This window comes from Brassica napus, chromosome C2, assembly GCF_020379485.1.
Source record: "Brassica napus cultivar Da-Ae chromosome C2, Da-Ae, whole genome shotgun sequence".
Lineage (NCBI taxonomy): Eukaryota > Viridiplantae > Streptophyta > Magnoliopsida > Brassicales > Brassicaceae > Brassica > Brassica napus.
In genome coordinates this window covers 34,188,489-34,206,426 of record NC_063445.1, presented here as the reverse complement: position 1 = coordinate 34,206,426, position 17,938 = coordinate 34,188,489, and the positions used below count along the sequence as shown (strand labels likewise).

Sequence of the window (17,938 nt, the reverse complement as noted above, 5' to 3'; positions counted from 1 at the left end):
GTTAACAGTAGGTGTTCTCGAAGATCTGCAAGTTCAAATTGGTGACACCACTGTTCCGGAAAACTTCGTGGTTCTAGAGCTCGAAGATGAACCAAAAGACCCTCTCATTCTGGGCCGACCTTTCCTATGCACAGCTGGTGCAATCATTGATATCCGCAACGGGAGAATTGATCTCCAACTGGGAGATATTGTGATGAAGTTCGAGATGGATGAGCTGCTCAAATGACCTATGCTAGACGGTCAGAACTTCACAATTAGCGACGAGAACGCCACCTTGACCCCTCAACAAGGTATGGTCGAATAAATCCTCGCAGATGGTCATTTGGAAGTAGCCCTGATACGAGTAGAGTCTGAGCAGAACACATGCAACGTTGATGCTGACGGGTACGAAAAGATGCTAGACTCGTGTGTAAGCATTGAGAAGACGCTCACTTTTCTAAGTCTGGGAGAGACAAGCAATCAGATTTCACCTGAAGAAACAACTGCTCCTAAAAAGCCGACCAAACCAACCATCCTGCTCGATGATTCCTGGAGCGAACTCAAGGCTCCAAAGATTGAATTAAAGTCCCTTCCAGCGGGACTCAGGTATGCGTTTCTTGGACCTAATTCCACATATCCTGTCATTGTGAACTCTGAACTAAATAATATGGAAACTGCTAAACTATTGTGTGAATTGAGAAAATACCGCAAGGCAATAGGATATTCGTAAGATGATATTCCCGGTATTTCACCTGATTTATGCATGCATAGAATACACCTAGAAGATGAATCGATGACTTCTGTAGAACATCAGAGGCGGTTAAACCCAAATCTAAAAGATGTTGTCAAGAAAGAGATAATGAAACTTCTAGAAGCTAGTGTAATTTATGCGATTTCTGATAGTAAGTGGGTTAGTCCTGTTCATGTAGTTCCTAAGAAAGGTGGGATTATTGTGGTTGCTAATGAAAAGAATGAATTGATACCTACTAGGACAGTAACTGGCCACCGTATGTGTATTGATTTTAGAAAACTAAATACGGCCACACGAAAGGATCACTTCCTGCTTCCATTCATTGATCAAATGCTTGAGATATTGGCTAACCACCCATATTACTGCTTTTTAGATGGTTATTCAGGTTTCTTTAAGATTCTCATTCACCCATACGATCAGAAGAAGATGACCTTCACGTGTCCTTATGGCACTTTTGCCTACAGGAGAATGCCGTTTGGTTTGTGCAACACTCCTGCGACATTCCCGCGTTGCATGATGTCTATTTTCACTGACCTAATTGAGAACATAATGGAAGTTTTCATGGTCGATTTTAGCGTCTATGGGAACTCCTTTTCTGTGTGTTTGTCAAACTTGTGCAGGGTCCTTCAGCGTTGTGAGGAAAAGCATCTCGTTTTGAATTGAGAGAAGTGTCACTTCATGGTGAGAGATGGGATTGTTCTCGGTCACAAAGTCTCAGAAAAAGGGATCAAAGTTGACAAAGCAAAGATAGAAGTGATGATGAGCTTCCAACCTCCAAACTCAGTCAAAGGAACCAAGAGTTTCCTCGGACACGCTGGCTTTTACAGAAGTTTCATCAAGGAATTCTCCAAAATCGCAAGACCACTCACTCGCCTGCTCTGCAAGGAGACAAGATTTGAGTTCGATAACGATTGTTTGTCAGCCTTCCACACGATCAAAGGAGCTCTAGTCAGCGCGCCCATCGTGCAACCACCAGACTGGGAGCTCCCCTCCGAGATCATGACAGACGCACGCGATTTTTTGGTTAGAGCTGTGCTAGGCCAACGAAAGGATAAGAAGCTTCACGTGATCTATTATGCGAGCAGGACACTAGACGAAGCTCAATGTCGCTATGCAACTACAGAAAAGGAACTTCTAGCAATCGTTTACGCCTTTGAAAAGTTCAGATCCTACCTAGTTGGCTCCAAGGTGATAGTGCACACGGATCATGCAGCATTGAGGTATTTGCTGACGAAGAAGGATGCGAAACCAAGGCTACTCCGATGGATTTTACTGCTCCAAAATTTTGACCTAGAAATCAAGGAAAAAAGGGGATTGAGAATGGTGTTGCAGATCACCTCTCCAGAATGAAGATAGATGAAGACACAGCACTTGATGACAGCCTTCCAGTCGAGCACGTCTACTCGATCAGTCTGGGAAGCGTCGCAGAACAACCGCTCCATCCAGTTTCCTCCAGCATTCTGGAATACCTTGTATGTGCAATCAAAAAGCAATATCCCAGTCTTCCATGGTTTGCTGAGATTGCCAACTATTTGGCTGCTAAGAAAGAACCTGTCAAATTCACTGGCAATGATAAACAGAAATTTCTAAGAGGATCAAGACACTACTATTGGGACGAACCCTACCTGTACCGAAGTTGCAAGGATGGAATATTCCGACGATGTGTATCTGAGTCTGAAATTCCAGGAATCCTCTATCACTGTCATGGTTCCTCTTATGCAGGGCACTTTGCAACATTTAAAGCCGTGTCTAAGATCCTTCAAGCTGGTTTTAGGTGGCCAACAATGTTCCAAGACGCCCATTCCTACATCTCTAGATGCGACTCATGCCAGCGACAAGGGAATATCAGTAAACGGAATGAGATGCCTCAGAACTTCATCTTGGAAGTTGAAGTATTCGATTGTTGGGGAATCGACTTCATGGGACCGTTCCCACCATCTTTCAAGAACGAATACATATTGGTAGCAGTTGACTACGTTTCTAAGTGGAGCAATAGCCAGTCCCACAAACGACTCAAAGGTTGTGACTAGGATGTTCAAAACCATAATCTTTCCAAGATTTGGGGTACCACGCGTAGTCATCAGTGATGGGGGTAGTCACTTCATCAACAAGATCTTTGCAGGTCTATTAAAGAAGAACGGCGTGCAACACAAGGTAGCCACGCCATATCACCCTCAAACTAGTGGACAAGTGGAAGTTTCAAACAGAGAAATCAAGAGCATCCTGCAGAAAACAGTTAACACAAGTCGCAAGGACTGGTCGCTCAAGCTAGACAATGCTCTTTGGGCTTACAGAACAGCCTACAAAACACCTATCGGGACCACTCCCTACAATCTGGTGTACGGTAAAGCTTGTCACCTGCCGGTTGAGTTGGAGTATAAGGCAGCTTGGGCTGTGAAGCTACTCAACTTCGACATTAAACCAGCAGCAGAGAGACGATCCATGCAGATTCACTAGCCGGAAGAAATTAGGCATCTCGCCTATGAAAGCTCTAAGATCTACAAGGAGCGAACTAAAGCCTACCATGACAAGAGGATCATCAGCCGCAACTTCCAACCTAAGGATCAGGTACTCCTTTTCAACTCAAGGTTACGATTGTTCCCTGGAAAGCTACGATCTAGATGGTCCGGACCATTCACTATAAAAGAGGTCCGCCCCCACAGAGCTGTTGTGTTGCTGAACATCAAAGGGGAAGAATTTGTTGTCAACGGTCAACGCATAAAATCATACCTTGCTGAGACAACAATCGCAGAGGGTGAAGAAATTCCCCTAAGCGATCCTTCCTTAGCCTAATAGGCCAACCAAGTCAAGTTAGTGACTTAAAACAAGCGATTGGTGGGAGGCAACCCACTGGTGAGTGTAAATAATTCTTTTAGATTTCGTTTTTTTGTTTCTTTTTAGTTATTTGCAGGATAGATAAAAAAATCAAAAACCCCGAGTTACTCAACCGGAACAGTCTCCGACTTTTCAGAGCAGCTGCTCCGCTAAGGTAAGTTCATCGGTACCAAAAAAAAAAAAGGAAAGTTTTCAAATTTTAGTTATTTTTGTAACAATTTTTAAAAGAAAGACAAAAAACCTAGCAAGTGGGAAGTGGGCCACGATGTGGGGGCCTATAAAAGGGAACTTACCTCATCTCTTCCCACTTCCCCCAAAACCGCCTCCTCCCTCTCCACTTCGATTCCCCCTCTTTAAAACCTAAACTCTTCAAATTCTCCAACTTTTTTTGCTATTTTCGGTTTCTACTTGCTTGGATTTCAAATTGTTTGATTGCAGGACTCTCACACCACCTTTCGAACGGTAAGAGGCCAAATCACTTTGTAATTCTCGGCCTAAAAACCTCTTTCTCTTCTCTTATTTGCGCTTGGATAGATCAAGTTTAGGGTTTATCTAAATCAAAATCGACCTCTTCTTTTGCTGCTAGGATGGTTAATAGAAGTTGAGATAAGAATGGTTGAATCGATTAGGATAGATGGAAGGTTATAAACTTTGCGCCAATGTTCTTCAATTGCACATGCATCGATTGTTTGGATATAGATTTTAGGATCTATTAAATCGATTTCTGTTGATTGGCAAGATGATCTAAGTACCTAGTCTTCTACGAGATTGTATATGGTTTACCATTATCAATCGCTTGCTCTTTATACATTGGGTTATGGAAAAGTCCAGAAAGAGCACTCACAATCATAAAAGCTTCCAACTTTTTCCATTAAAACCCAATCGAACGGTACTAAAAACTTCTCCTTTGGTTTTGTTTTGCAGATGGCTCCCAGACAAACCAAGGCGGCATCTAGGATCAAGCCACCATACGCTCGGGGTGAACCGGAGGATTATATTGTTCCCCCCAACTTACCCATGGCCACGAGAAGAGGGAACCGAGATCTCCCTCACAGATCCGAACATCATTAAGTCTTCAGAGACAAGATGGGATAAGGAAGCCTCGCGCCGCTACAACACCCTTCTCAACACAAACATCTTCCCGACACGATTCGTCGACGCCGGGGCTTTAAGCGACCTAGGCCTCCATGAGGATTTACATGCGGTTCTCCAAGTGTTAGGAATAGCTGATCTCTGTCACAGAACTCACCCGTTGTACCCTGATTTGGTGAGGCAAGTCCTCGCCACCGCGGAGCTAACTTTCAAGAGGGCCGGTTTCCCAATCTTTGAGGAGGCCTCCTTCACTTTCTTTGCGAGTGGTGTTAAGCACTCCATCAGCTTGGAGACGCTGACTGAGATTTATGAGATCTCCGAGGAGTACACTCAGACGTCCTTCCCCAGGAAGTTTATCCCAGAGCAAGCATTCTGGAAATTCATCTCTTTAGGGGATTTCAAATCCCGATCAGCCAGTCAGTCTCACATCCGCAACCCTATTCTTCGAATTACTGCAAAGGTCCTGAGCAATCTGCTTTTCTCAAAGGACCAGACGTCAAAGGTGACACAGGGGGAGTTGCAGATGCTATGTGCCGGTGTTGAGGACGAGCTCAAATCCTCCGACATTGGGATTCCGACTTCGCCGATGACAACCAGTCCGGGTTGTGTGCTTGTTCAGATATTTATGGACAAGAAAGCCAGACTGGTTAAGGGTTCTTTGAAGAAAGACCACTCTGGGAGTTTGCTAACTCTTCTCTTCCGCCACTTAGAGCTTGATCTCAGCATCTATCAGTGCAACGAGACAGCAGAGTTCATTGATATTCCTTACCTGATCAACTGCCAGATTCTCCGCGACGAGACCACCTACAGTTTCCTCAGTCAGGATGGGAGAAACCTCTACTGCAAGATGCCTCAACCGAACATCACCTCGCTAAGTGATGTGACCAACATCTGTATCGTCCCTGATGCTCAGTTTCTTTGCGCCGACCCAAAATCATCCTACCGTGACGATACTATGGACAATGTTGAGTTTGTCCGCACAGATGGAGGCGACAATGCATATGACCTGGGCCCCCTTGATGACAACGCAGATGACGCCGCCTACCGTCGCTGGATGGTAGATTCTCAGCGCAAGAACAACAGCCTCATGAAGAGGATACTGAAGGCGATCACTGGAGGATGCATGGGAGCTCCGAGCATAGCTGAACCTCGTCACGACCAGCCTACACCGAGCAGTCATCGTCCAGGGAAGGAGCCAGCAGGAACTGCAAGGGGGTGACGAAGAGACTGCATGGGCCATTCCACGCAGAAGGAACATGCGTTCCGTGGACCAGTCTGAGAGCGATGATACTGACTAGCCAGTCTCCTAGTTCTTTCTCCATTGTTATATCCGTTTGAACTAATTCTATTTTTGTTTATGTTTCCTGCACTTGTTTATTATTTTAGCTTTTCCTTGAATTATTTTCTCACCAGGGATGGTGAGAAGTAAGTCTGGGAGAAGCGCTTATCTGCTACTAATCGTTTACCTTTGGTTTTATGTTTAGAGTCAGTCCGCTTTGAGTCGTTTTGATGTCTTTATCGAGTCAGTCCAAACTTCGTAGGAATCAGGACCTTATTCTATAATGTGTATTAACCACCCTCGTGCTCTAATTCATCTTATTCAGTGACCTTAGCAGAAGCGACAGACGCACATGTGGATCCAGAACACCCTGACATTACATCATCTTGTTCTCCAAAAGCTTTCAGCTTGTCGAGGTTACTCTGGAAAGACTTAACTCCATCTAACTTGAACTTAATCTTGACTGCAATTCTTCTTGTTATGGGCGTTAGAATAAGGTTTAACGTGATCCACACTCAGGACTTCTTATTCTTTTTACCCATCTTGTTGATCCTGAGTGACTAGCTCATCTTTAGCTAGTACCCACCTTAAAACCCTAAAGCCTTTGTTCCGCCCTCATGCATTTGTTATTCAGTATCTTATGTGCAGATATGTACAAAAGGGCCGGAGAGGAAAGGATCGACACAGTCTCTCACTCGTTGATGCAACAGAATTTTCTGCTGAAGAATATGCGGAAGCACATGGAGCAGCCGCTCCGCCGCCGATGATCTAACTAAGAAAAGAAGAGAAACAAGAATGAATGTGAAGTCAAGAACTCCAGTGGCATGTCACCATCACAATTTTTACCTCCTGCTTCGTCACCATCACCTATGTATTCAAAAAAATATATATATATTTAACTTTATGTATTTCAGAATAAGGTGATGAAGAAGGAGAAGATTCTTAAGAAAAGACAGACGCCACTGGTAAATTAGAAGGAGTATAAAGAGAAGAGAGGAGAACCATGCAGATCAGAGCGACTGTTCCTAAAGAAGAACACGCAAAAACGAGTAGAGGCTGTGAACATCAATGGATCTATACTTTCTTGCAATTTTGCGTGATATCCTGCATCCTCTACGAAATTAGGTAACCCCTAAACATTGATTAGCTCCACTTAAACACAAAAAGGCATGTTTCATACCTAGATCGTTACCCTATCTAATGCCTATGATGAGAAGCTCACGCTACTCTTAATTGAATATAAGGAGTTTTGTCTGGAAGGTTTTAACTTTGGCAGGTCTGAGATACAGAGTATGGAGCCGTTTTGAACAGCAGTCAGTGGGGTTCTTGGTAAGGATGTGTTGTTTTAGCTAGACTGCTTATATGGTTCAGAGATTCGTGGTTATTGTATGGTTGCTGAGAATAGGCGAGTTCCCACATTTTCAAACCTTTCTCTTGGTTCTTGGTACTTGATTTTGTTTGAGGACAAACAAGGATCTAAGTCTGGGGGAGTTGATATATTGTGTTTTTGGCACATTATATGTACTGTCTTACTAATAGTTTTCAAGGTTTTATCGAGTCTTTTTAGTCCATTTTCGAGTTATAACAGGTCTAGAGTTGCATTGGATGGGAAATGGACCAGCTAGTGGAAAAGAAGAGAGAAAAGTATGATTTGGAGTTTTTCGCGCAGAACAGTCAACCGGAGCAGCCTTAGTGCCTGCTCCAGTGACAGAGATAAAAAAGGAAGTTTCCAAATATTTTGAAATTTGCCCTAGATTTCCTATTTCTTTCCTATATCCACCTGTGGCTCCTATATATATAGTCTCATATTTATTACTTTAGACCTACCTTAGTTTTTACGCAAGAAAGACCTAAGAGAGCTTTGTGATTTGCGATTGCTACTGTAAGGGAGACGGCTCCATCTATCTCCTAGAGAAGATTATCCTGAACCCTCTGATTTCTATTATCTATTATATGCAGTATTATTCAGAAATCATGCGTCTCTGTTCTTGTGTTATGTCTGAGTAGTCACCGAGTTAGTTTAGGGTTCTAGGATTTGGATTCGTTAGCTGAAGCATAAATAAGTCATCTTAAGATTGTCTACATTCATATATGTTCTTATTGATTGCATTGAACTGATCACTTAGTGCATGAATTAGGGTTAATCAATTTAGCTAGCCGTTAATTGATAACTTGACACGATTTGAATGAGTCTTGCATCCCTAGTCAGCGAGAGTAGATATTAGGGTGTATTGTGAACATATCAGACTTGATCTCTAAGGCTTGCCATCGTGTCTTGATCCAAACGAGAGTTTAGGCATCAAGACCGACTCACAAAGGAATCAACACCACGAGAGTGGGTTGATTCAATCAGAGTGATCCGAGTTTAGACTTGTTATAAACTGGACTTGAATAATTGCTTGGCTTGCGATTTCATTACCTGAAGAAGAAACCCTAGACTAGCGCCTTTTAATCAATTCAAAACAACCTAATCTTGTTACTTTGTTATTTAAGTTATTACTTCATTAAAAAACCCCACTTCGTTTTAGCTAAATTTTGATCCCATAAAGATAAAGTGTGAACTGGTCCTCTGGAATTGAATCTAAAGATATTACAACTACAATGTTAACTTGACAATAGTAAAGATCCAATTTTAGTGTATCAAAGTCAACAAATTAAATAGGTTTATCCTGAAACTGGGTCGGACATTGATAGGAATGTAAAACTCACCTCCAACCGATCCATTTCTCTCCGCAAATGGACCAACCATTATTTACTCTACAACACACACAACGTAACAATCAATCAAACAAACATTTAAACATATTTTGTGACAGTTATCAGGAAATACCTTAGGAATAACCAAAACTGAATCAACCATGTGACACTGATAAGTTATCATGATGATCATTTTAATTAAAAAATGAAGGCTACACCAGATCTGGGGTTTGATTCCCAAATGATGCAATTTCTTGCAGATTATATAGGATGCAAGCTTGTTGGAGGTTTTAGAGTTATGTATGAAGAGCCGTTCGTTTTGATCTTGTGCTGCGGAGATAGCCTGTCCATATATGATGTCGTACATCCAGAACTGTCCGTCGATCCAAGAGTCACGGTTAGAGCTTCATCGTGAAATTATCCGTAAAGTTGCTCATCATTATAGCATATGTTACATGTAATAGAGATTATATAATAATGTACTCAGTGTTAAAAAAAGAGAGATAATAACGGCTTCTGTCAGACGTGAACGTTGAAAGGCATTGAATAACTTTATCTCGGAAATTATGTTATATTCCCGTTAAATATTTATATCAATAATTTTGACTGATCGATCGGAGCATCGGATTTGGAGATAATCTCCGATCTCGGTGTGAAACACGTTCCTCGGGGCCAGGAGATTATGTCTACTTCAAATCTCAGGTTCCTCTTCACACGATTCATGTATGTCTCTTGTTCTTCTAATTCCTCGCTTTGACTTTCTTGAAATTTTGATTTTTGCATTTCCTAAGTTTATCTCAAGGACCAAATGCTGAAATGCCCTTAATGAGAAAAATATAATCTGAGATACTCTTACTTATTGTATATACTCTTAATTTTTAATGAATTAAGATAATTTGGTCCAAATTTATCCTTATGTTTTCCCTCTAATTTCAAAATTCAAAATTTAAATTTTGACCCTAAAAATTCTGATTATAATTTTATCTTTCTTTATACAACTTTGTGACTTAGTTATACCAAGTTATACCTTTGTCCGAGTAAAACTTGATACAACTAAGTTGTAGTAATACCAAGTTGTACCATTTGTCTGAGTACAACTTGATATAACTAGAGTTCAGTTTTACCAAGTTATACTTATATAAAGGTAGAACTTGTTATAACTATGTTTAGTGTTACTAAGTTGTACTCAAAGAATAGTACAATTTGGTATAAATTTGTTGTAGTTATACATACTCGTTTTATAATGTTTGTATCTGTTTAGAGAATCAAACAAAGAAGAGGAAAAATTGAAGAATAAAATGAAAACAATCGAAGAACAAGATGGAACATAAAGTTTTTGGGTGAAACCAAAGAAAAAAGTTCAGAAAAGAACAAAAGAATTATAACGAGAAGAAGAGAAAATCAAAAAGGAAAGAAGAGAAAATAAAAATAAAAACAAGAAAAGAGAAGAAGAAGAAAGAAGAGAGAATCAAAGAACAAGAGAAGAGAAGAGAAGACAAAATCGAAGAAAGAGGAGTGCATCGAAGAAAATTAAGGAAGAGATCGAAAAAGAACGAAGAAATCGTTAAAAAGAAGATAAAAAATTCATAAGAAGAATATAAATGAAAATGAAAGGAAACATAAAGATTTTAGGTTTAAAGTAGTAAATGGCATAAACAGTAAATAGATATTTAGTTGGGTTTTCACCTCAGTTTTGAATTAAAAATAAATAGAAAGAAAATGAATTTTCTAGAAGAGTATATGGGAATAAAAATCTGTAGGGAGGAGCATATAAGCAATTGATTCTAATCTCAAGCTCGAAAGGTGAAACAATATGTTCATTTTTGTTTATGGGTTTTAATCCTTTATCGTCATCATACATATATGGGCTTATACAACTGAAATTTCATATAATTTGGTTTTGAATTTAGGATTGAAACATTTTATCAAGTTTATGAATGTTCTTTCTGGTTTTACTCGACTTGAGCTTTTGTAATAGGGAAAACTTGTTTAGTATATTCATTTAATACTTTGGTTTATTGTGTACATGTTAGTTTTAGTTAAATGTCACTCTGAGGGAAAATTTCAACTTGGCCTTGTATCAACCAAACAGCTATCACTTACTAGTTGTGATACTACTTGTTAGGTTTATCCATACACCTAACTTTCATATCCTTTGAATGTTAAAGCTTGGATCTTTGTGATGAAAACAGAAATTTAAAGGCACAAGATTTTTCACTCAGTCCATTGCGGTACCTCTAGGGTAGACATGTCAATTAGGGCCGAAGCCCGTAGCCCGAGTCCGCCCAACCCTAAAAATTACCGGGCTTGGGCTTAGCTTTATAAGCCCAAAAAAAATTGGGCCTTTCGGGCTAAGCCCATTTGGGCTTTGGGTATTTTGGGCTTAAGTCCGTTTGGGCTAGGGCCGGCCCGAAAACCCGAAATTTATATTTTAGCGTAAATATTATCCTTCTTTCTTGTAATCGAAACTATTATTAGTATTGATATATTATTTTAATATTTTTATCTAAACTCTAATAAAGCAAATATAAAAGTTTTTAATGCACTTTATTGTTTCATCATTACAAGTGTTACATTTTAAATTTTACAAAAGTGCATTCTTCTTTCATGTACAACATGTTTTTATTTTCAAAATATAAAGTATAAAACGTTTGACCATGTTTATCATAAATTTTGTTCTCTTATATTTTTTGTTTTAATTGATATTTGATTATTTAAATCTTATTAAATTTGGTTTGTGTATAAAATGTTTTTAAAACATACGAAAAAATAAAAAATTTGTGATAGACAAGAAAATTTTAAACTCATTTTATACTTTTTTTATTTTTTAAAAATGAAACTCTTTTTTTAATGAAAATTCACATGTATTAAAACGATGGAAGTGACAATGACAAATTATTTTTCGAAAAGCCCACAAAAGCCCGAAAAGCCATGTAGCCCTATAAGGGCCGGGCCGGGCTTTGAATTCTAGGCCCAAATTATTTTCGGGCCGGGCCGGGCCGGGCTCAAATATTTACGGGCTTAGCGGGTTTGGGCCGGACCGGGCCGGGCCAGCCCGAATTGACACCCCTACTCTGGGGTGGGATCTCTCTCCCACAACTTCCACTAACAAGCTAAGCTTACAAGTTCAAGTCACTTCTCAATTCTTTGAGAATGGCAAAGGAGATTATAGAAGGAGAGTACAATATCAAAACACTCTAAGAACACAAAGATTCGAACTTTGTTTATTCTCTTGTCTTTCGTAGCTTCTCACTCTGTGACTACTTCTCGCTTGTCTCCTTCTTGCTCTTTGCTCGGCTGCAGATTCTTCTTGACTGCCGTTGAGCCTTTTTCTTGCCTTTCTCTAGATCTTGTGGAGTTTCTCTTGTCTTCTCCATACTTCATTCAAGCTGAGACTGTCCCTTCCATACTTGAGAGTTTCCTTTACCTGGTCATACCTTTGGGGCAATGAGCTTAGCAGCAGAATAGCTTGGACTTCATCAAACACATATACACCCAGATTGTTCAGATATGCTACCAGCTTGAGAAAGTTATCAACATTCTCATCTATACTCTTCGCATCGTTCATCTTGAAAGTATAGAACTTCAGCTGTAGATATATGTGATTTGGAAATGAAGACTCCGTGTACAACCTGTCCAATGTTGACCACGTGGCTGCTGCTATTTCACAGTGCTTGATCTTCCTTAGCACTTGATTTCCCACATTCAAGACAATCAGATCTTTAGCCTTTTCTGATTTCTCAAGCTTTACTGGATCTATGCTTGGACCAGCATCTAATACCCCTGCTAACCCCTTCTGTGAATCCTTCATAGCAGCTTCCAACTCTTCCCGTTCACTAGGTGAATCCTTTAACAGCTTCTCATCTGTAAGAATTTCTTTCAAACATAGAACACCAAAGTGAGCTAGCATGCGAACCTTCCATAAGGAGAAATCCCCTGTTCCATCAAACCTATCCACCTCTATCCTTGTATTCGTCATTGAATCTTCAAGGAGAATCTTCTAACACTCTTGCTCTGAACCTGGAGCTCTGATACCACTTGTGAGGGAAAATTCTAACTTGACCTTGTATCGACCAAACAGCTATCACTTGCTAGTTCTGATACTACTTGTTAGGTTTACCCATACACCTAACTTCCCTACCCTTTGAGTGTTACAGCTTGGATCTTTGTGATGAAAACAGAAACTTAAAGACACAAGATTTTTCACCCAGTTCCCTTGCGGTACCTATGGGGTGGGATATCTCTCCCACAACTTCCACTAACAAGAAAAGCTTACAAGTTCCAGTCACTTCTCACTTCCTTGAGAATGACAAAGGATATTACAAAAGGAGAGTACAATACCTAAACACTCTAAGAACACAAAGACTCGAACTTTGTTTCTTCTCTTGTCTTTGGTAGCTTCTCACTCTCTGACTACTTCTCTCTTGTCTCCTTCTTGCTCTTTGCTCAGCTGCAGATCCTTCTTGACTGCCTTTGAGCTTTTTGCTTGCCTCTCTCTAGATCTTGTGGAGTTTCTCTTCTCTTCTCATCTTTCTTGGCTTGAAGTAGCTTAGCTTCTTAGGTTTAGAGGAGGCACAAGATATATATATAGTGGTATCTTGTGTCCCCAAAACCTAGCTCTAATGGGCTTCGAAAACACTGAGGCCCAAACACAACAGATTTCCTAGAGCATCAATGTGCACGATGCAGTCTTTCTGAAGTGGTCACTTCAGTGCTCTAGGCAACTTCGCCGATTTCCCTATAGCAACAAAGTGATGAAGACAGGTTTCTGAAGTGGGAACTTCAGAGCCATAGGTGAAACACAGACCAAATGCACATAACCAACAGTTACTATGTTCATATTTGATCTGTGAGTAGCCTGAGATACACTTAGTGCATTGTTTAGATTTTCTTTGAGATCTATAATCATGATGTTGTGATTCTTGTTTCATTTGATAGAATGCCTCTATAATTCTGACATTTTCTAGAGTTTTAGTTGGGAAAGTCATCATATGTTAAGCTGGGTGCATCTGCTTCAAGCATCAAAGAAAATGGAAAAAAAATTTTGGGGGGGAGTGTCATTTGCTCAGAGTATGACCGATCTTACATCTTCTAGACTTATAAGTGTGCATTTTAACCACAGATTGGGAGAAAGCAATGGCGTTACTATGACATTGGTCGAAAGACTGTTCCTCCACTTATTTGTACTGATCTCTACGCCTTTCGTGATGCACCTTCAGATCAACCACCAACATTTCCAGAAAGTTCAGGAAACTCAAATAATCCACCTTTACTTACAAACACTATCAAGTTGCAAAAGTTAATAGTAGTGCAATGGATCACTGGTGAAGTTTATCAGTCCTGTGTGCTTTTCACATTGTGTTACTGTACATTGGTTTTGGTTTGCGGTGGTTTCATCTCCAGACAATCGGTTAATTGTTTCTATCAAACTGAAATGAATTAATGTGTTAATCATCCAAAGTCAGTTACATCTTACTTAAATACTCTGGATAAGATAAAGGAGACTTAAACCAGAATGGTTGTCTCTTAACCATAATAAACCGACATGCTATATCATCTAATAGTTTCTTTATTATTTTATTACTTCTTTTTCACTTTTGGGTTTCTTGATCTGTTTTTGTTTTTTTTTTCTTGTATTCCCATTTTGTGTAAGATGATAAACAAAGCAAGAGTTCTTGTTTCTTTGTATTATGGCTGGGCAAATAAACCGAACCCAAAAATCTGAACCGAACCCGATTCGATAGAAATGAATCCGAACCGATCCGAACCCGACATAAATACCGAATGGATCTTGTCTTATGGTATTTTCGGGTTATAGGTATTATCCGAACCAAACCCGGATCTAAATGGATATCTGATAGAACCCCAAACATTCAAAATCTCAAAAAGAACTTGTACCAAACATGATCTCATTTCTTAATATGTATCCAAAATACACTAAGATATTATTGAACATTTAAAATAATTATCTATTAAATGAAGGTTGATGGTTGAAGGTGCCGATTGAATCTTGAAGTTTTTAGATTTTGGTTTTGTTTTTATTGAATAAAGTTTTGAGAACTTTGTTTTCGTTTTATACTTTCATTATTTGGTCTTTCTATCAATAAATATGTTTACATTTCGTTTGATTTTGAATGATCATGTTTGATGTACTTTCTTATTTTTGAATCGATTTTACTTATGTTTTGGTCACAAAATAGGTACAAATCAGGTAATTTAAAACCGAAGAACCGATTTTACTTATGATTTGGTTATAAAGTAGGTACAAATCAGGTATTTTAAAACCGAAGAACCGATTGGGACCTGAACCCGAAAGTACATCGGGTTGTACCAGTTCTTTGAAGATTTACTAACCCCGACCCAAACCAGGTAATTTAAAACCGAAGAACCCATTTTACTTATGATTTGGTTATAAAGTAGGTACAAATCAGGTATTTTAAAACCGGAGAACCGATTGGGACCCGAACTCGAAAGTACATCGGGTTGTACCAGTTCTTTGAAGATTTACTAACCCCGACCCAACCCCGATAGAACACGAACCGGTCTCGAACCGAACTTTCATATAATCCGAATGAGGCTGATTTTGATAAACCCGAAAAATCAAGACCCGATTGGACAAAACCGAAACCCGATTGGGACCCGAATGCCCAGACCTACTTCGTATGTTTCAAGTTATTACACCTTTTGGAAAGTTTTGTGAGAAAACTTTTGGTTGGGTTTGACATTAAAGCCATTGTGCTTTCTAATACTTTCACATCTTGTATCTTCAACACCTTGCCAATAAAATAACATACCATTGTTCAGACTGAAAGACATATCGGTAGAAGCAATAAATATCTTTCAAGGCAATGAACACGGAGACTTCAGGCTAGAGAACAATCTGTGAATCTATTGGCTGTGAAAGAGGAGAGAAGATAAACAAAGGCAGTGGCAAAATTGAAGGAAAGATGGAAATATTATTTCCTGTAGTAATGATTAATGAAGCATTCTTCAAAGTGTGTCTGCAGTAATTTTATTTCTTATTCCAAACAACATATATGGTTAAGGGCTGTGTATAATATTATAAAGATAGGTCTGGATTCACAAGAAACAAGGTAACAAAGTAGATTGAATAACTACAGAGTGTATATGCATCAAAGTCCAAGCTACCTTATTCTTCCAACAATATCCAAAAGACGAGTTTCCACCATTGAAAAAACATCCAAGTCCTGAAGCTGTACATTGCTCAAAATCTACTAACAAATAAATGAAGCATAATCTAGCAACACAGAAACAATGCAGATATGTAGTAGATAGCTTTATGTTGAGAAAAAACTCTTCTTCTGCGAGCCTGTGTGAAAACCCATGTACAGTGGAGCCAGCCAGCTAGAGCAGAGAGAGTGAGAGATCTCTCACGAAGAACTCTTCTTCTTCGAGCCTGTGTGAAAACCCATGTACCATTTCACAAACTTCTTCAAACCCGTCTCAAGATCAACCTCAGGTTTATAACCAATCTCTGTTTGCGCCAACGTGATATTAGCATGAGTGAACTCAACATCCCCATTCCTCGGTAAAGGCATGATCTTCCTCTTAGCTTTCATCTTCAAAAGCTTCTCCAATATCGTCACAAGCTTAGAAACAGGAACAGGAGAAGTATTCCCCAAATTGTAAATCCTAAACATGGCAGGACCTTTCTTCTTCCCACCACTACCAGTACTCTTCTCAGCAGTATCCAACGCACCTAAACAGCCTCTCACAATATCATCAATGTAGGTGAAATCCCGAGCAACACTACCTTTATCAGGAGACTCAAACACTGTAATCGTCTTCCCTTTGAGTATATCTTTAGTGAAGAAGAAGTAGGCCATGTCTGGTCTACCCCAAGGTCCATAAACCGTGAAGAATCTCAAACCGGTTAAGGATAAACCGTAGATATGGTTATAAGTATGTGCTATTCCTTCACCTGCTTTCTTCGTAGCTGCGTATAAACTCGCCGGCTGATCCGTACGGTCTTTCTCCGAGAAGGGTACTTTCGTGTTCAGACCGTAAACAGAACTAGACGAAGCCCAGACAACCGCAGGCTGAGGACTCGCAGCTTTCGAGACTTCCAATAGATTCACGAAGCCAGCGATGTTGCTGTTCACATACGATCCTGGGTTCTGCATCGCGTACCGCACACCGGCTTGAGCGGCGAGATGCATGACGTGTGTGAAGAGGACGACGTCGAAGAGCTTCCTTAGCAAAACGGCGTCGTTTATGTCTCCTTCGACGACGAAGACTCCTGATCTCTCTAGAAGCCCTTGTCTAGCTCGTTTCAGCTTCGGATCGTAGTATCGATTGAAGTTGTCGAGACCCAGAACCCCGTCGCCGCGTCTCCGTAGCGCGATCGAGACGTGGGTACCCACGAATCCGGCGGCTCCGGTGACTAGAACCGTTAAGCCGCCGCTAGACCTCGGACAAGCGGATTTACGGACTTGTTTCTCCCAGTGAGAGCCGCCGTACTTAACGGATGAATCGTTGAGGCTCCGGCGAGAAGAAGACGGCGGAGGTGATAAGACGAGGTAGATGAGGAAGAGGGCGAGGAAGAGAGAAGCCCAGAGCGTGAGTTTCGAGAGGCGGAGGTAGCGGTGGTTGTGAAGAACCCCGTACGGCAGAACTTTGTACTTTCCGGGAGTGGAAGGAAGATCGTCAAGGTGAGACATTTCGCCGGTAGAAATTTTCGATTAGGGTTAGGATTCAGCAAGTCAAATGAGAATTTTCCGGGGAAGAAGAAAGAGTCGACCTTTTTTTACTTGTAATTATATAATGAAAAGTGTATCTTACTTGTTTTAATCTTGAAGTCATGGTAATCAGATAAGCTGTCAGAGATAATAGTATCTATTGGATTCATGAATCTTGATTCTATTTCAAGGTGTTTCTAGATTGTTGACATATGTATTCGTATCGCATTCTATAACTGATCAATCGATCGATCATGCATGTACCATTTACTACTATATTTTGTATTTTCTTGACGGAACTAAGCGTGTAATAAATTAAAGATTGCTTTATTTTTGTTCATGCTTGATATATCTCACCTAACTAGTATTAAAAAAAAATTAACTATTGGATGAAATGAAAGTTTCTGTTTTAACAAGACAGACTGGTAAAACTATTGGGTTTTCTGCGAAAAAAAACCACCGACCTGGTTTTATTTTGCAAATTAATCTGCGAACTCAAAAATCCACGGGTCAACTTTCTAAGTGTCAGTCAAACCGAAATATAACCTTCGGCCGTATATACGTGTATTTGACTGTGTATAATTCTAACATTTTTCAATACTACGT

General features: G+C 40.0%; 2 protein-coding genes across 2 annotated transcripts; one reads left to right on the top strand and one right to left on the bottom strand.

The window, feature by feature from the left end:
• Positions 1-1,408: 1,408 nt before the first annotated feature.
• Positions 1,409-3,187, top strand: LOC106392858. The gene is made up of 3 exons (XM_013833636.1): positions 1,409-1,950; positions 2,025-2,749; positions 2,853-3,187. Exons 1-3 carry the CDS (start codon positions 1,409-1,411, stop codon positions 3,185-3,187), a joined length of 1,602 nt encoding a protein of 533 aa, XP_013689090.1.
• A 12,482-nt stretch (positions 3,188-15,669) lies between these two features.
• LOC106390965 (UDP-glucuronate 4-epimerase 5) lies at positions 15,670-17,546 on the bottom strand. The gene has a single exon (XM_013831527.3). It carries the CDS (start codon positions 17,312-17,314, stop codon positions 16,025-16,027), a length of 1,290 nt encoding a protein of 429 aa, XP_013686981.1. The 5' UTR covers positions 17,315-17,546; the 3' UTR covers positions 15,670-16,024.
• Between the last annotated feature and the right edge of the window lie 392 nt (positions 17,547-17,938).

What these genes read in the sequence shown, in the direction of transcription:
- LOC106392858 (XM_013833636.1), top strand. Translation starts at nt 1,409, where the DNA reads ATGGTGAGAGATGGGATTGTTCTCGGTCACAAAGTCTCAGAAAAAGGG. An exon ending in ACGGATCATGCAGCATTGAG is followed by an intron (nt 1,951 to 2,024) that starts GTATTTGCTGAC and finishes ATTTTGACCTAG; the next exon opens with AAATCAAGGAAAAAAGGGGA. An exon ending in GTCCCACAAACGACTCAAAG is followed by an intron (nt 2,750 to 2,852) that starts GTTGTGACTAGG and finishes AGATCTTTGCAG; the next exon opens with GTCTATTAAAGAAGAACGGC.
- LOC106390965 (XM_013831527.3), bottom strand. Translation starts at nt 17,314, where the DNA reads ATGTCTCACCTTGACGATCTTCCTTCCACTCCCGGAAAGTACAAAGTT.